Raw genomic sequence first — 18,456 nt, 5'->3', positions numbered from 1 at the left:
TTGAAGGGTCCCGGAGCAGGAATCCCAGCAATTTGACAAGTGCTGGACTTGTGCTGGGAGAGTCAGGGAGCCAGAGGTGGCCGACGTTCAAAGTGGGGAATGGAGAAGGCGGTGGGTGGGTGGTGAGGATGCTTGACTGGGAGGTACTCGGGAACTGTGGAATGAATGACTGAGTGAATGAATGAGTGAACACATGCACGCTGCTTCCAGATCTCCCTTGAGCCAATGATGGTTTTACCCTCAGCCTCACGCATCCCTTACCAGTGCCGGTCACAGTCCCGTCTGGACCTTGTCCAGGCACTGGCCAGCAAGGCCTCTGCGGCTCCCCGCAGCCAGCACCACCACAGCCCTGGGGAGCGGGGCCCCCGCTGCTGGCCCCCCTGTCACCAGACAAGGACCCGTCGGGCCGACAAGGCTGAGGCGCTTGTGGAGGGTCGTACATCCCGTCCCGGGGAGCCTGCATTTGGGTCCAGCACACGACTTGCGGCTGCTCAGGCTGCTCCTGATGCCCCTTGAGCCGGCCTGCACGTCTGCCGCTGGAGGCCGCTCTTGTGGGGCTGCAGGGGGAGCTCCCCGCCCCCGGCGGGGTGAGGGTCGGGGGCAGAGTGGCCTGGGCGGGGGCGGGGGTTCTCTAGAGCGCCTGGCACTATGCGGCCGCCTGCCGCTCCCGTGGCGGCTGCTCCCCAGGCAGATCCTGTGCCTCCTGCGGGAGAAGAGTGGGCACTGAAAACCTTTACGACAGACACACCACAGTGGAGACCCGCTTCTCACGCAGGCCGGGAACTAGGCTCCCACGTGCCGCTCCCTCCGGCCCCGCAGTCTCTCTCCGTCGGAGCTCTGCCCCCACCCGCCCCCTCTACAGGCAGGGAGCCCCACACAGCCCTCCTGCTGTCAGCCCAACCAGCCTCCCTGAGACCCGCCTCACCCGAGCGTGAGGACTAGGGGTGTGCGTCCCACACGCTGCCTCTCGCCCTGACCTGTGGCCCCGGGGGGGATGGCTCCCATGCCCACCCTGTCCCCTTGGCTGATGATTGTGTGTTCCCCCTGACCGCCTCTGGCCTTGACCTTAGCAGCCACGTGTCTCTGGGTCTTGGGCCACTTTTCCTCAGAACCTTGCCTGCTCCTCTTGGCCCTCAAACACAGGCTTTCCCCGCCTCTCTCCTGAACCCCCTGTCCCATCTTCTTCCATGTTGTCACAGTGCCCCATCCCGAATGCTGAATTCCGCCTCACACAGGCCAATACTTGCTCTCTGTTCTCCTTAGCCTCCGGGCTCCGGCAGCGCGGCCAGATGCAAGGACACTCTGCGTCTCTATCTCGCCGGCCTGGCATGATGTGCCAGGCCTCGGGGGAACCTGTGCTCCCTTGACACAGGACCGCAGTGGCCAGACAGTCAATCCATGATCCCCCAAAACACCAGGCCCTGACGGGTGCCCCCCCATGCCCTTCACTCCGCCCTGAGTGGCTGGGTCCAGGCCTCGAGCCACGAGCACTGTTCTGTGCTCACTGTTCAGTCCCCGATTGGCTCTGCCAGCTCTGCCGGTCTCCCATAGGGACCCGCACGCATCTCAAATGTGATGTATCCTGAATTGAGCTCGTCACCTTTCCCCAAAAAATCCCACTGGTCCTCACGGGTTCCCTCTCTCAGTGAGCCTGGGGACTGGCCTGGCTCCTCTCCTCTCTGCTGCTCAGCCCCCCACACCCACGGTCTCTAGGCCCCATCGCTGGCTGGATCACTGCTCAGCCCCAAGCTGTACTGCCTCCTCCAGGCTTGCTGCCCTCCACCCGACCCCACACCGGAGCGGAGGGAGTTTGTTAAAATCAGATTTTCTCCCTCTCCCACCTAATCTGCTCTCTAGCCTTGGTGCCCTCAGCACAAGGTCCAGCAAAGCTGGCTTCTCTGGCTTCAGCCCCCAGACTCATTCCTGCCTCAGGGCCTTTGCACACACTGTCCCTCTGCCTGGATACCTTCCCTCAGACTGTTGCGGAGCCAGCTCCTTCCACTCTTTCTCAGATAGCCCATCCTTAGATCGCCTTCCCTCCACACTCGAGATAAAGCCTGACCCCCACCACTGCCCAGGGACTCTCTCCTGTTCCCACACCATCTCCCGGCAGCCGGCACCATCTCAGATCCTCTGGTGCATCCAGACCAATGTGTGATTCCGGGATGCCCGGCACAGAGTGGGGCTCAGGAAAATATCCGTGGGTGGGCTCATGGGCTTGCTCGCCTCTCCAGCCACATTCCTCTGCCGCACTGGTCAGTGCCCTGCTGGTGGACAGTTGGCAACTGCAGGTCCCTGAACGCCCCAGGGATTCCCCACTCACTGTTGCAGACACGCACGTACTGTGGGGGCACACGTGGGCATGGGCATCCTGCTGCCTGGGTTCTGGTCAGGGTGTACTGGTTGTGTGGTCCCAGGCTTGCTCTTCTTGGATGCACCTCTGTTTCCTCATCTGTACCAGGGGGACGGCCCTAGTGCATGCCACAGAGGGTGGGTGAGGGTTCTGTGAGCTAGCTCATGTGTCTGAGAGCGCCACACTCGTCTGCTGCTGTTCGCTGTGCTTTCCAGACCCCTCCCACTGGAGCTGACGCTCTCCTGGAGGGAGCCAGTAAGCAAGTAGGGACACCAGACTGTGAGATGCTGGTGAGGGTCATGGGGGAAGAAGCAGGAGGTGGGGGATCGGCATTCCCTGGGAGAGCTGTTGCTACTTAAGGAGGTTCCTTCCACGGAGGGCCTCATGGACAGGGCTGCGTTCAAGCAGGGCCTGGTGTTGGGGGCAGGGGAGCCATTTCCCAGAAACTATCTGGGTAAAAGGAACCAGGGACTTGGAGGCCTGCGGGCTGGAGCCGACCGCCCATACAGGCAGAGGAGGGGGCAGGAACACACCTGAGGCCACCCAGCTGATCCCGGCCAGGCCCAGCCCCGGGACCCAGCCTTCTGACCACGTGGGGCCTTTCCTCTGCTGTCAGCTGAGGGCGTACAGCGGCCTGCAGGGCTCCCCAGATGGACATGAGAGTAAGCACAGCCGAGGAGTCAGACCATCTTCATTTTGCAAAGGCTCATTCTGAGTAGATGTGAATTGACAGGGATTTCCAGCCAGGTCCGAAGGGCTGCAGCCATGGCTGAGTTGTAACGCTCACCTGCCCAAGAGCGCAGCAGGTGCTGTGCGCTGCCCCCGCCTGCCCTGCGTGCACCCCCAAACTCAGCCCGCTGGGGAGACCAGTGCTGTAGCCAGGAGGGGTCCAGTCTCCCATGGACAGTGCCTGTGGTCCAGGAGCCCTTTGTGGGGGTACCCATGACCCTCACAGAGGCGGAAAGCAGTCCTGGCTCTGGGCCAGTCTATGTACCCGGGAAGCTGCCGTGCCCTTTCTAGAAACCCGTGACGTGGTTCGGGGGTGTCAGTCACAGGTGGAGGGCCAGCCCAGAGGAAGGGATGCTAGTGCCCAGCAGGCAGGGAAAGACCCCTGCTTGAATGAAGGGGACAATGGCCGAATCCCTAGGTTTGAGGGGCCAGTAGTTAGTAATGGCTGTGTCTTCCTGCTGCTGGCCTCACGCTGATCCAGCCTGTTATCTTGCTGATTAAAGATGGTCTTTGATTCTTCACAGAGGTGTCCTGGGGCCCAGGCTCTGGCAGGGAGGGTGGGCAGCTCCCCAGAGAGGGGTTTTCAGCTCAGCCTGTGTGTGCACTCCCTTGAGGACCGCAGTGTGACACCGTCTGCCTCCCCAAGCGCACAGGAGCTCCTTGCAGCCAGCCCGCCAGTGCCTGTGGGGGGCTCAGCCCTCCGCCCCGCCCCCCTCCCCCATTGTCAGCAACTCTTCTACCTCCTGTCTATTTTTAGCTTCGGTCCCCAGGGCCCAGCTGACACGGAAGGCAGCCTTGCTGTTTGGGGTTTCTCTTGGTGAATATTTTATGCCGGGGGAGGATGCACAGAGTCCAGCAGCTGCTCACACTTTCCAGGCTAATGATTAAAGAGGCAAATGCGCAGCATGGAGCCAGGCTGCTGGTCTGGACACCCGGCCCAGGCCCCCCAGCTGCCCGGCCCCCCTCTGAAGGCTGCTCTGTGGCCATGACCTCTGACTTTGGGGGTGGAGGACATGCCCCAGATTTCACTGAGCAGGGCTGGAAAGGAGGCCTATGCAGAGACACGGGGTGGACGCCACTAGGGTGGTTGCCTGGGCACCAGGCACCAGGTTGGTCCCAGCACCCCCTATGGGTGCTGTTTTCAAGCCCTTTTTAGTCTCCAGAAACGTGAGGACCAAATTGTGTGTGTTGAAGGCAGAGTGAGTGCTGTCCTGCCCGACCTGCCTCCCATTCTTTGGTTGAGATGTGGGTGCTGCTACCCCCGAGGGCCCCAGGGAGACAGGAGGTGTCGCTGGCGAATGTGTGAGGGTGGAGGTGCCAGAGGTGCAGGCGTCCTGGCCCTCTCTGAGGACCGTGTGTGTCGACACGGGGCACATGGGATGAGGGCGAGCCTGGAACCCACTGCAGGCATGTAGGCATTGCAGGGTTTGAGAGAACCTTTCACCGCTTTGTGGATCATTTGGAAAAGGAACGTTTGCCCCGGTGAACTGAGGCCCACGTAGGGGCAGCAGGGGCGGTATCTACAAAGCAGGATTGCTCTGCTCCCAGAAAACCCAAACCACAGTGAGCCTGCCCCATCACAGAGGAGGATCTTGGCCGGTGCTTGTGGACGCCCGCCTCCTGGTGGATCAGGAGGCCTAGCCCCGGAGGCCTCCATCTCAGCCACTGAAATGACCAGAAAGTGTTTTCTAGGTTAAAACGGGAGGCAGTGAGGAAATCAGGGGTGCAGCCATCCCTCTGTCCTTTTAGCACGAGGCTCACCCGAGCCGGTGAGCTCCACGCAGAGCACAGTAAGAACGCGTGTGTGGAGGGCATGTTATTTTCATGCTTACTGAACAGCCACTCGAGAGGCCTGGGGTGCCCGCCTAGGCCCGTGCACACGCATTGCCATTCCCAGTCACCTGGGAAGGGGCTGGCGGGGTGGTTGTCCCGGGCGCCTGTAGTGGTGACGGTCTGGTCATAAAGAGCTGGGGCGTTCGTGGAATGCCAACCCGCTTCTCCTGTGCTGGTGGATCCAACACTGGGAGTCAGGGCAGATAGTTCTCGTCCTGCAGACAGGCGACCAGATGGCTAACTCTGGTCCAGGGGACCGAGTGCAGGACCCTGAGCCCCTCAGCCATGACTAGTCCCTTCCCACCCCTGAGCCTCAGTTTCCCCACTGGAGCCATCACAGGCCAGGCAGTTGCTGTTCGGTCGGGCCTCTCTGAACTGTCCCAGTGACGACCTAACTAGAAGGCTCCTCACTCTTTCACCCTGAACAGGACGCACAGGGAAAGGCTTACAGCAGCTACCAGTTCCCTGCTTCTCTGGACCCAGGCCTAACCCCAGGCACATGGCATGGTGGGGGCTGGGGTCCTCCCGATGGCTCCGTTCCTCAAGATGAAGCATCAGCCACCGAGGAGGCTGCCACTCTGCTGACCGTGGCCAGGCCTGCTCTGCACAGCCCACCGTAGCAGGTGGAGCACACATCACCCCCAGCTTATAGGACCAGGGGGTCCCTACCCAGGGCTTATCATGGGTGGGGTCCCCAGGTTTGCTTCACAGCATGGGGAGACACATCAGCAGCCTGGACACTCAGTGTGCTGGAATGATTTTCAGTTGCTCCTTAACTTAAGAAGCTCAGATGTGCCATTGTGCAGCACGATTGATGCTGTTCCTGGAAGGGTGTGAGAAGCCACATTACTGAGGGGAGCTGTGCTCCCTGCTGCCCTGCACAGGGGTGAGTCCAGGACTAGACTGTTCGGGAAGCTTCTTGACCCAGTGTTCCGTTCTCTCCCTTGGTTCTGGGTACTTCACAGAGAGTCTGTCTTGTGATGGGAAAATGCCGGGATCCTGAAGCTGAATGGTTGGTGATGGGGAGCTTTAGTGGCCTGTGAAAATCGGGGGTGTGGGTGGCCCAGGGGGCGTGCTGCCCCCACCTGCACATGCCCTTGGACTCCCTGACAGCTCCATAACAGCCTCTCTGCTGGAACGGCCCGTGCTTTGGGGACCCCACCCAGTTCACATCCAACAGCCAGCTGTCCAAAAGGGAGAGGGCCCGTGGCACACATGATACACCTTTTCTGGTTAAAATGCTGGTAGGTTCTACTCATGAACTACCAGTCTTACTGCTTCGTCGCCGTGTTGTCATATCCAGGTGCCCCCCTTGCTATTTTAATTTCTGTAGAGCGTGAAAACCCCGAGGCAGGCTCTCGGAGGGCACTGCTAGGCCTGACTCCGTGTGGTGCCAGGAAAGTGGCTGCAGGAGGGGAGGCCTGTGGGTGAGACTTGCAGAAGGTGTGGTGGGGGGGCGGGGTCCCAGCTGGTCAGGGCGCCCTCAGTTCCGCAGTGGCCACCTAAGGGGAGAGGCCTGTGAAGGTTGTGGGGACCCAGGAAAGGGTTCGCAGCAGGGCAGGCTTGTACCTGGTGTGTCCTGGGGTGGAATGCAGGGCCACCTGCCCCTGAGCACGTACGAACACTGCTGCTTGGTGGCACCGTGCTTTCTCTGCAGGGTGGGGTGGAGCCCTGTGTCAAAGAGCTTGTGAATCCAGGTACATGGTACTCAAAGTGTAGTCAAAGGTGCAGGTAAGAAACAGGCCCCGAGACCCCCCCAGTGATCGGAAGGAGGCGGAAGGGTCTCCCTGCACACGCGCGCACGTGCGCACACACACACAGACGCAGACTAAAGCATGTCAGCAGGAGAGGAGGTGCTTATTCTGGGGGCTTTATCCGTGCCTCTCTGTGCTGGACACTCCTGGTCATGCCTTTTGTCATCGGCGCGGGCTCCTGAGGAGAGCCTGAGTGGGCTGAGCTCTCGACTCGATTGGGGACACATGATGCCTAACCATGTGTCCATTGAGCAAAACCACTGGTTTTGAATCTTTAGCACAAAGACCACACCAATTTGTTATTAAGGCTTCTTTTGGTTTGATCTTCCATTGGTTTGGTCATTCATTCATTCAGCAAATGCCCCCTGGGCCCTCGCTGTGTCCCAGGCATGGTGCCGGCTTCAGACAGAGGACAAGAAAGACGGACTCGACAGCGTGCACACGCACGGCCTGGGGCCGGGCCCAGCCTCAGCAAGTGGCAGTTACGATCTTTATCACCGTCCGGGGGTCACAGGAGCAAGGACTCTGACCCACCCCCACCCCCAATGCCTTGGGAGAAGCTGCTGAGAAGCCGCCCAGTAGGACCGAGCCCTGTTTCGCCTCCTCTGCCAGAGACTGTCCCCCTTCGCTGCCTTTCCTGCGGCCCCATGCTCCCTGCCCCTTCCTCAGCCTCCTGCTGGCCTCTCCTAGGGGAGTCCACGGCTGCATGGCAGATCGGTTCCACAGCGATCTCACCGTTGGAGCCACCGCGATGAGCCCCCTTGTGCGTGCCTCAGGCAGGGTGGTGAGGGCTCTGCCGCCTGCCGAGGTCACGGTCACCGGTGGAGCTGCCTCTGGGGACATGGCTGCTTGCTAGGATAGGGCTCCTGGATGCCACGCTTGTCCCTTCCTGGCCGCGTTGCGTGGCTCCAGTCATCAGAGACATCCTGATTGCCTGCACGATTGTCCCAAGATCCCTCCTGTCTCCCAGTACGAAGACGGGAGAAGGTGTGTGCGTGGTTTCCTAATTAAGAACGTCGGCGTCCCTCAGGCTCGCAGGAAGTTGTTCTGTCACCACGGGAAACCCTCTTCACACCAGACATTCTTTAATTACGAAAAGGACAAGCTATTGATTTTACTGAGGGTGGAACTTAGTCACTCGCCCTCCGTGCCAAGTTCCAAATGTGTGTTCTCGCAGCACAGAAAATGCAAACTGGAAAACATTTGGTCTGTACTGTGGGGCTCTGTGAGCCACAGGCTTCGCTCCAGTGGAAGGGAGCCCGGAAGATAGCCCCTGGCAGGGGGAGCCGGAGGAGGGAGGGAGAGGACGCCGATCTGAGGCCCCTGCAGCCGCCGGAGCAGAGGGGGCGGGGGCACTTTTGACCCCTGGGTCTCTGCGGCTGGGTGTGACATGGTCCTTACGAGGACCCCCGGGGCTGCCCTCTGCCCTGGGCAGTGCGGTGGGTTGGCAGACAGGAGGCCGTTCCGTCTCTGAGGCTGTGGGTGACATGAATGCGTCACAGGCACACATGCCTTGCCCTGCGGTGGGGGGTGGGGGGCAGCCCTGAGACCACACGGCCAGTTCGCTGTGGCCCAGAGGCTGGGTTCCTCGTGCCCAGGGGCAACGGCATGTCAGGGTCCTGGTCCCCCCCCAAGGGTGCTGGCGAGTGCTCGGGCCGTCGAGACCCTCTGGCCTTTGGTCCAGAGCCCTCCGCCCTGCTGGCAGCTTCAGGCGCTTGAAAGCAAACGTGATTTCCCATGGGGGAGCTTCTTCCTTTCCCCCACCACCCCCAGCCCTCCATTAAAAACAGCAATAGCCAGCAACTTTTGTATTGATTTACTTTGCCAGATGGAGGGAGACAGGAGGCCGGGGGGCAGCCGCTCGGCTGTGCCACAGCCCTCTGTCTGGCTCTGTCAGCTTCACACCCGGCAGGGAAGTGGTGGCCCCTCTTAGTCACTTGGCTGGGAGGGCCGTTCGTCGGCGCTCACGGCCTGGGGAGGCCGAATGCCCTCCAGCCACCAGGGCAGGGACTGTGCCTGCAGAGAGAGTGGGGACGCTGCCCTGCCCGCCACTGTTTGCAAGGGGGCAGCGATGAGCCTCACTGCCCTTGACCGGCTCCCAGGGAAACCAGGTGAGGGTGTACCGCGCTCCCAGGGTGGGTGCTCGGTGCCTTGGTATCAACCAAATACTGCTCCTACGCCAGGCGGGGCTCTAGAGCCCAGGACATTCAGCACATGCCGTCATCCCGAGACCAGAAGAGAGACGAGCCTCGGCTGGCTCCTTCCTCCCCGGCCTTGCGAACGTCTTGGCCTCGCTGCGGCTGGCCGGCTGCCTCCCCATCCATCACGAGGCAGTGTTAGTTCTGTCTGATGAGTTAGCTGCGGAATCTCGAACGTTGGTGCTGGGCGCTGCCTTCTCCCTCCACCGAGCAACTAGAATTTATTGTGTTTTGTGCCAGCAGCATAGACCGGAATTATTTGCACTTCAGGCCCTGCCCCTCCTCAGGTGACCATGGACTGAACTAGTGAGAGAAGCGTGCAAAGCCTTTGGCGCACACGTTCTGGAACCCTGGATGGCCTGTTGACTAGAGAGGGGTGAGTAGCTGCAGTTGTTGGGGGTAATCTGGTGGAGGGCGGGCCTCAGGCCTGACCGGAGGATGAGCTCTAGAAAGCCATGGTGGATGGAACTGTCACAGCCACGTAGGACGAGGGGAGGCCTGTGGGTGCCACCCGGCATGCGCACAGCCCCGGGGGGAGCGCCTCCTTAGGATTGGTGCCAGGTGCCCTGCTCGCCTCCTGAGGCCTGGCCCTGATCAGGACCCGACACCGCACCGCTCCGGCTTCCAGACTCTGACGTGCCGTGCAGATGTTCCCTCTCTCGTGCCCGCCCCTCATTCCTGAAGTTGATGAACTAGAGGGAGCATGTCTCGCGTGTCGGGCGAACGCATGGGGGTGATGGCCCCAATTCTGACTTCCCCTAATGTGATGGGAGGGAGGGGCACGTTCGCTCGTGTCTGTGGAAATCTGGAGGACACCCTGGCTGCTTGCGGTCTTGGTAAACCGGGCTCCAGCAGCCGCCGGTGTTGGGCTCACGGCTCACGGGAGCGACCAGGTCTCGGAACCTGAGCCAGACAGGGAAGATCCAGGGCACATCTGCCCTTCTCTTCTAGAGCTCGAGAAGCTCCTTGGGGAGGCGCCTAGCTCCAAGGCTGGAGTGAGGGGCTGGGACAGGAACGCACCCCTGAGCCTGGGCCCCTGGCAGGCTGGCACCAACGCGAGAGGGCACCTTCACTCCCGTGGCCCGGGGGCTGAGCCGCTGCGAGTCCAGGTGGGCTCCAGGCTTGTTCTGGGAGGGCAGGCCCTTCCCATTCACCAGGGCGACATCGCAGGGTCACTGTGTCCCCCACTGCCTACTGCTGAGCCCACCGGTAAGAGCCCATTGCCTGGAAGGACCTGCAGCAGCGGTAGCGCCCAGGCTCAAATCGAGGACCTGCCGCTTACCAGCTGTCACTTGGGCAAGTCCCTCACCACGTCTGTGCCTCGCGTCCTCATCAGTAGAACAGAAATGGTAATGACTTTGGTGCTCCTCCTGGGTTGTCGTGTAGATTCGGACATGCTGGCATGGTCCTGGCACGCGTCAGGACTCGGTGCAGGTGGCTCACTAAAAGCTGTTGCCCAGAGAACTTCCTCCTCGTCCCTAGCCCCAGGTTCATGCCTTGTGCACAGCCCGCGTGGGAGAAGGGGTGGGAAGGCTTTTGGCTCAGTCCCTGCAGGAGGTTTACCTGGGCAGTTGAGGGACAAGTCACAGCCGTGTGGGTTAGCCCGGGACACTGTGGGTATTCTGGCCGGGAGGAAGGTGCCAGGTGGGAAATAGAGCCCATGGTAGGGGAGCAGCTCCTCTCCAACCCCGGACTCAGCCCCTCGACTGACTGTGTGTGACTTGAAGTTCTTTGTGCCCAGGGAAGGGAGAAGGGGTCCCTGCAGCTGCCTTGATGGGTCTTGTTGGCTTTTATTTTTTTTTTTACCTTTTAATTATGAAAAAGTTCAACTATATGCGAATGTAAAGAGAAGAAAGAACTCCTTGTAGTTAGCAACACAGGGCCAGTCTTGCTCACGCAAGTGTACCCCGGCCCACCTCACCCCGCGGGCCACTGGAAGCAAATCTCAGATCACATCATCGCCTCCGAGGATTTCAGTGTGTTTCTCAAAGAGAGAAGAGCTCTCTCTTCTTTGTTGCTGACTTATTCTTACCAGTGGACTAGACTCTGGACAGCTCCTTGCCCCGTAGAGACCTGGCCCAGGGGACCAGCCGTCTTCACAGCTACTGCAGAACCAATGGCCCAGCATCAGGCTCCTGCTTATAAATAGAGCGTTGCTCGGAGTTAGAAGGGCCCGGAAGGTCATCCAGATTGATGCCCACCCCAAAGGCATGTTACCTGGTGGCTTGTGGGGGCCACTGTATTGAGGCCTGAGGTTGGAGATGGCCTGCGTGCTCTCCCTGCTCCTTGTATCCACACAGACCCAGTAGATCAACTTCCCACTGCACAGATGAGGTGCCTGAGATGATCCTGCGACTCTGCCTTCTGCTCCTTCCCAGGGAGGCCGTTCCCGAGGTGGCTTGCTCTGCCCAATGGGCCTGGCTCAGCCACTTGCCTGACCCGCTGGGGAGGGCAGCAGCTGTTGCTGTTGGCAGGCAACCTGCAGACCGTGTACCTTGGTGCCCACTTGGCTACTCTTCCCACTGCGGAGCCTCCCTGGCACCTGGCCCTTGAGACCCCCTCACTGTGTTTGACCTTGTGGTGGGGCCGCGTCATTGTCATTTTCCCATGGACTGTATAATCTGCCTGTTCCCCTGCATCTTGCCGGCTAGACCATCAGCTTCCGAGACAGGTCCCAGCACCAGGCCCAGAGCGGCGTCCGGGAGGCGCTCGGTGCACCTGTCGGGAGTGAGTGCATCACGGCTCGGCCGCTGTAGAGAAAGTGCCAGGTGGAATTCAGGGAGTGTTTCCTCGGCCCTGCTGCCCCGTGTGCCGGGACTTGGCTGGGAGGCATCGCCATGCTGAACCTTCTTTTTGACTTTCTGTGAACTGTGAGGAGGGGTGTTCACCTCTGGTGGGTTTGACATGTAATGATGTAGAGTCCTCCCATTTACAGTGTCCAATCCAGCAGGTGTTAGTATGTTCACAGAGTTGTGCAACTATCACCACAGTCCATTTTAGGACATTTTCATCCCCCCAGAAGAAACCACGCACCCCTGAGTTGTCAGCCCGCCCCTAGCCCCTGGCACCACTAACCTGTGTTCTGTGGATGTGCTTACTCTAAATGGTATAAATGGACTCGTACATGAGGTTGGGGGGGGCTTCTTTCACTGACTTGTTGGGGACAGGTGAGAGGACTTTGGTACCCCACCCCCAGCACCCCTATAGGGTAGAATGTAAGTGAGTCTGTGAGCCTTACGATGGTAAGCGGCGAAGCCAGATTCAAACCAACCTGGCTGGTCCCCTGCCCTGGCTCCAGAGGGGAGGCTGGCTGGTTTGGGGGCAGAATGAAGAGGCCTCTCCGGGAAGGGCATGCAGTGTGGTGGGGGGACCCAAGGCAGGCCAGCCCGTTCCAGAGGGCAGGCGGCACTGGCCAGTGTCTAGGCATCTCCTAGAACTGTCAGGATCAGCATTTTTTTTTTTAAGATACTATTTATTTGACAGAGACCCAGCGAGAGAGGGAGCACAAGCAGGGGAAGTGGGAGAGGGAGAAGCAGGCTTCCTGCAGAGCAGGGAGCCCCATGCGGGGCTTGATCCCAGGACCCTGGGATCATGACCTGAGCCAAAGGCAGATGCTTAACCGGCTGAGCCACCCAGGCATCCTGGGGGCTCCTTGTCACTCACAGGTCCTCTGTCTAGGGTACCCCTGATGGAGGCTCCATTCGCTGCTCTCCCTGGACCCGTCCCTGCTCTTCTGAGCCCTAAGAGCGCTTGGCTGTGACCAGGCATTTGGGGCCCAAGTTCCTTGTGTGAATCCCATGTCTGCCGGTTTCCAGAAACACTCGTGGGCTGGAGACACAGAAGGGCCCCTCCCATCAGGCAGGACCTGGCTCCAGTGGGCTCTGCAGACAGCCTGGTGGCCATCAATCTCTATCCTGCTGCCTTGCCCAGGCCAGGCTCACGCTCTTGTTTTTGAGAAATTCTTTTCTTTCCAAGCCTTTTCCCTTCTTTCCCCTGTTCCAGGAATGGAAATTCCACCAGCTGGAGGGAGGCCCTGCTCCAGAACCCCCCAGCAGGGAGGGGCTGGGCCTTTTGAGCTGGGCGGACCCTCGGCACATGGCCTAGCCCATGCTCTCCGCTTCAGCCAGTTTCCCAGCCCCGGGACCCAAACACACTGCCCATGAGCTGGTCCTCGGTGAGGCAGGCGGGAAGCCTGGCTGCAGCCCCTCCTCCCCCTGAAGAGGGGCCCAGCCATGCCGCTCTTCTGAGCCCTGGCCTTTGGCTGCAGGTGGATGGGAGCCGCGGGTCCCCTCAGCCACGCCAAGCACATTGCACAGAGGAGAGGGAGCAGAAGGCCCCACTGACCTAGCCTGGTGGACTTGACCTTGCATTCTTGGCCTCTTCGCTGTCCCCCGTTTGCTGCAGGGATGGATGGATAGAGGGCGGGGCCCTGCTGCTCGGAGTGGCCCCCAGGCCAGCAGCATCGCATCATCCAGATGCTTCTTAGAAATGGGTCTCAGGGGGCGCCTGGGTGGCTCAGTCGCTGAAGCGTCTACCTTCGGCTCGGGTCATGGTCCCAGGGTCCTGGGATCGAGCCCCGCATCGGGCTCCCTGCTCGGCGGGAAGCCTGCTTCTCCCTCTCCCACTCCCCCTGCTTGTGTTCCCTCTCTCGCTGTGTCTCTCTCTGTCAAATAAATAAAATCTTAAAAAAAAATGGGTCTCAGGACCTGGCCCCTGGAACCCCTGCACCAGAACCTTCGTCTATAAGACCCCCAGGTGACTTACATTGGAGAAGCTCTGCCTGGGTTGCACAGAAGCCGGCCCCGCGGAATGCAGCCTTGTGGTTGTGGGGTGCCTTCAGCAACAGGGACGAGCCCCTGGCCTCTTGCCCCCAGGAAGCTCCCCCTAAGCACTGCCTGCTCTAACCGAGAGAACACTTTGTTTCCCCAGGCTGTTTCAGGTCAAATTGCATGGCCTCAAATTTCATTTTTAAAAAAGTCAGCCAGAGATGAAACCAGAGCAGCAGGAGGGCCTTCCTCAATAAAGCGTCTTGGGAAGCCACCAGCTGCCACGTGTGCTCCGAAGACTCTTCAAATACGAACCAGAACTGCTATAAGGAGCATGATCTTAGTTCTTTAAATACCCAAATGTTCCACTGGCTCCAAGCCACAAGGTTTTGACACTTTACACCTGGTGACATTTAGCGAACAATTTCTGAGAAGGCTGAGGGGGAGGAAATATTTGGTTTAACCTGACATTACATCCTCTGGCTGATTGTTCTCTCTTTTGCCAATATACCATTTGCCTGTAAAACACTTGGGCCTAAAAATAGCTGCTGGGGCTTGGTGTCATTGTGGATGAAGGGCAACTGCCCCATTTCTTTGGCTTTCAGACACCCTCACAGTATCGCAAGGAAATGTCCCAGAGGAATCAACACAGCTCTTGGAAGCTGAATTCCTGAGCAGGGCTGGCGAGAGAGAACTTCACAGTGGCATAGATGGGGCCTCAGGGAGTGACCTCTGCCTGGCGTCACAGCCCTTAGCGACCAGGCCAGGCCACTCTTTTTTAACTTAATTTAATTTTGAGAGACAGTGGGGGAGGGTGCGGAGGAGCAGAGGGAGCGAGAGAATCCTCGAGCAGACTGTGCTGAGGACGGAGCCCAACGTGGGGCTCGATCTCACGACCCTGAGATCATGACCTGAGCCGAAACCAAGAGTCAGATAGCTTAACCGACTGAGCCCCCCAGGCACCTTCAGACCAGGCCACTCTTAAAAGTGAAAGGGGGCGGGCGCCTGGGTGGCTCAGTTGGTTGGGCGACTGCCTTTGGCTCGGGTCATGATCCCTCGGGATCAAGTCCTTCACTGGGCTCCCTGCTCGGCGGGGAGTCTGCTTCTGTCTCTGACCCTCCCCCCTCTTGTGCGCGCTCTCTCTCTCTCTCTCTCTCTCGCAAATAAATAAAATAAAATCTTAAAAAAAAAAAAGTGAAAGGGGCACCGTTCACAATCCTGCCAGTTCGGCCAATTCCCTCTGGTCAGTAGGCTCTGCACCCCCCACCCCGTGTATGGGGATGTGGCTTCCTAGGTTGCTCAGAGGAAAGACGTGACAGAGAAGGGGTGAGGAGGACCCAAGGAGCCGCTTCCTGGTCATCTGCGCCATCCAGGGCTCCCTGCCCACAGAGCGGTCACTATTGCTCCTGGTACAATAAAGTGGCCTTCCCAAGGGGACATAGCCAGCACAGCGCTTGTCCCCACTTCCCTTTGGGGCAGGGACTGTGAGCAACTGGCATTCCCTGGGAGTGGACCAAACGCAGCATCCCCAACAGGGGCCCTCTTTTCCTTCCTCACACCTGGCCCTGTTTTAGGCCTTCCCTCCCACGTTTCATTTATCAACAGCATTTCCAGCTGCAGTTCATTATCAAATGGGCACTGGGCTTGGGGTTCCACCTGCTGTGAAGGGTGGCGTGGGGGTGCCCCTGACACTGGCATCCCTACAGGGCCAGCGCCTGGCACCCAGGCAGCCCCAGCTGGCCAATGGAGCCCCGGGGGGGGGGTCTTCTGGGCCCTCCTGGGGTAGGGCCTGGGCCTTGGCGCACAGTCAGGGTTCCGTGACCTCTCTAACCTGCCTGTCTCTGTGTGTGGTCCACAGCCCGAGACCGAGGACGAGAAGAAGCGCTTTGAGGAAGGCAAAGGGCGGTACCTGCAGATGAAGGCCAAACGGCAGGGCCGGACGGAGCCCCAGCCCTAGGGGCCGCCCCCACGCTGGGCCTGGAGTGGCCCCAGTGTCTGGTCACTTAGAATTCACCCCCTTGGCCAAAAACCCAGTCCACACTGAGAGCTGGTGTTGTGTGAAGTGTTCGTCTTGCAGTGTTAACCTGTGCTCTCCCGAAAACCTACACACCAAAGCTTTATTTCTATCACTCCAGTGTAAGCGCTCCCTAGGGAATACTTGCGTGCACACTGTACGGTGTGTAAAGAATCCAGCGTCACTAATAAAGCTGCTGTTTGGCTGGACCTTGGTCCCGAGTGGTCATTTGTCTTGGGGGGCTGCGTTCCTGGTGGGCACTGATGAGGGGACTAGAGGCTTCCATGGGCCCACCCCTCCCTCCCCCGCCCCGGGTGCCAATGCCTGCGTGTACCCCAGAACTCAGGTGCTTGCTGGAGAGAACACCCCTTCCCTCCCGGGGCCCTGGCCTGGAGGCACCAGCCCCCCCTTGCCCTCTCTCTGGCCTGTGCAAGATGCCAGCTCTGAGCCCCCAGTAGCCTTCCCGTAGACGGGGTGGACAGTGCTTTCGAGGACTCAGGGAGGTGATGTGCAGAGAAAGCTGAGGCCAGCCCAGCTGCAGCACCCTCAGCATATGGGAGCCCTGCCCTGGCTTCCCTCCACCTCTTAGTGGAGGCAGCGCTGAAACCTTGGCCCTCTGGAGAAAGAGGCAGAGATTTTGCTAGAAGGAGGCTCCCAGCTGGTGCCAGGGCCCCCATGCCTGTCGTGGAAACCCCCAGCCTCTCAGGCCAACGGGTTATTGGGAAGGCTTGTGTGGGGGGCGGGTCTGAGGGTGGTGTGTGTGCGAATGGTGCCCATGCATGGCTGCGTGTGTGCGCGTGTGCACATCTGTGGCCCTGTGTGTGCACCGAGGCCAGCAACCTCAGGGGGCAGACAAGCTGCTGAGGCCACTACGGGCATCCGTCCTTCACCCCCACCCGTGGCTGAGGAAGACTCCTCCACCAGGCACACCTGGTGGTGGGAGAATGTTCCCAACTCGGGCTCATCCTGGAAGCCTGGAGATGGAGCCTGACCACAACAGCTGCAGCCTCACACACGGCTCCCTCAGGCCCAGAGAGAGAGAGAAGGAGGCTCCAGATGTGCAGAAACCCCCGCCAAGAGCTTTGGAATCCGTCTCAGGCCTCAGTCCCAGCTGACGGGGTTATTTCCTGCCTGGAAGCAGGGGGGAGGGAACGCGCCACATGAGGCCACGGCAGCAACCCCCTCAGCCGCCCCAGCTCCACCCATGCCCCATGCCGACCTCCTGAAGGCGATGGTGGTGCCTGGGCTGGGAGCGACCAGGAGGCCTGCCCTGCGTGTCCAGCAGAAAGCCCAGCCCAGGCCGGCCAAACCATGGTCCGTGAAACCAGAACTGGACTGGTTATGGCAGTGCCTGAGCCCTTAGGTTCCCCGAGGGAAGGGGGCACTAGGGCATCTCCGTCCTTCTCAGTCTTGGCTTGGCCACCCATCCGTGTGGCTTTGGGCAAGCCAGGTACCTAAAATCCATGTCCCAGGGCAGCTGGGGGGAGCCCAGGCTAACAAAGCATTTAGCACAAGGCCTCTGGGATGGCCACTGGAGGCCCATCCCCACCTGCCCCCGGAGCCAGCTGAGCCCGGGGCAGGGGCACCCTAGCAAAGGCAGTAGTGAGTGAGCTGGGCTGGTGGAGGGGTGCTGGGGGCCAAACGCCTGGGGCAGGCTGCCCTCTGCTAGTGGGGCAGCAGTGTGGCCAAAGGCTAGGGGTGACTGGGTCGCCTGTGTTTGCCTTGGAAATGTCACACTTGATAACCAGCCTCCTTGTGCCAGCCTCCCACTGCTGGTGGCCTAGTTATAACCAGGGCCCGCTGGTCAGGGAGCTGGCCCGTCCACGGAGGGCTCACTAGGGGCCCCGACTGCCCAGAAGCCACACACACAGAGTGCATGGCCCAAGGCCCCCCATTCACCAGCCCCACTTCATTCAGAGCCTTTGGATACAAACACCTTTACTTTTGTCTCAGAGGACTGACCCTAAGGCCTACCCTGGGTTCTCCTAACAGCTGCTCCTAACTCCCCAGCTGCTCCTGGGATATGGAGATGGGGGCGCTGGGGACAGTGCGGGTGCCAGGCCGTGGAGCGGTGCAGGCAGCACTGGCTGCATTTGGCTAGTCCTGTCTGGACAGGTGCCCCCTTCCCAGGTGCATGGGCAGGGCAGGGTCATGCCAACAGCCCAGAGTAACTGGAGGCCCTGTGCCCGGGGTGTGTGGTCATGGGTGTTCTAGAAGAGACAGGAGACAGGCAGGGTCCGCTGCCTGGATGGGAGACCAAGATACCAGCAATCACTCTCTTCTGACTCCAGAGGTCTCCAGAGGCCCCCAGTCGACGCTGATACGATTCCCTCTAGATATCTATGGGTGGCAGCCTGTGCACCCGCCAGGAGTGCTAAGGGGGGTAGCCCCTGAGGGGGTCGGGGCCAGGAGTTCTGGGTTGTAGGCCCCGCCTCTCCCGGCTGCGCTGTCCTAGTTCCAGCTTGAGAACATTTCTGAGCCCTTGGGGGGGAGGGGCAAACCACCTGGCAGCCCTGTGGCCTGGTCACCATGCCATGGTGGACCGCGCCCCGGGCCCAGGATAAGTTTGAATCCTTAACTGGCCCAACCTTACCTCTCCTGCCCCAGCCCCTTGATCCTGACAAACTCCCCAGGTCCTGAAAGTATCTAATCCTCAGGCTACTCCGCACCCCACCCCTATTGTTCACCTTAGATGTGGCTTCCTCCGGGAAGGCCTCCCTGAGCCCCCACCCCCGTCCCTAGACTCGCGCTGCCCATTCTGGCCCCAGGCCCCCTCGACCTGCCAGCCCCCAGAGCTCTGCGCCTTCCC

General features: G+C 60.1%; 1 protein-coding gene across 6 annotated transcripts in view; it reads left to right on the top strand.

Annotated features, from left to right (window-relative positions):
* Window positions 1–15,856, top strand: part of ACOT7 (acyl-CoA thioesterase 7) — a 107,742-nt gene extending 91,886 nt beyond the window's left edge. For all 6 annotated transcript variants that reach the window (XM_027570381.1, XM_027570379.2, XM_027570390.1 and 3 more), the window contains exon 9: window positions 15,492–15,856. In XM_027570381.1, coding sequence (XP_027426182.1) covers window positions 15,492–15,590 — 99 coding nt within the window. In that variant the 3' untranslated portion in view covers window positions 15,591–15,856. The remainder of the gene's footprint in view (window positions 1–15,491) is intronic.
* The last annotated feature ends 2,600 nt before the right edge of the window (window positions 15,857–18,456 follow it).

Source organism: Zalophus californianus, chromosome 4 (assembly GCF_009762305.2).
Source record: "Zalophus californianus isolate mZalCal1 chromosome 4, mZalCal1.pri.v2, whole genome shotgun sequence".
Lineage (NCBI taxonomy): Eukaryota > Metazoa > Chordata > Mammalia > Carnivora > Otariidae > Zalophus > Zalophus californianus.
This window is presented reverse-complemented; position numbering and strand designations above follow the sequence as displayed.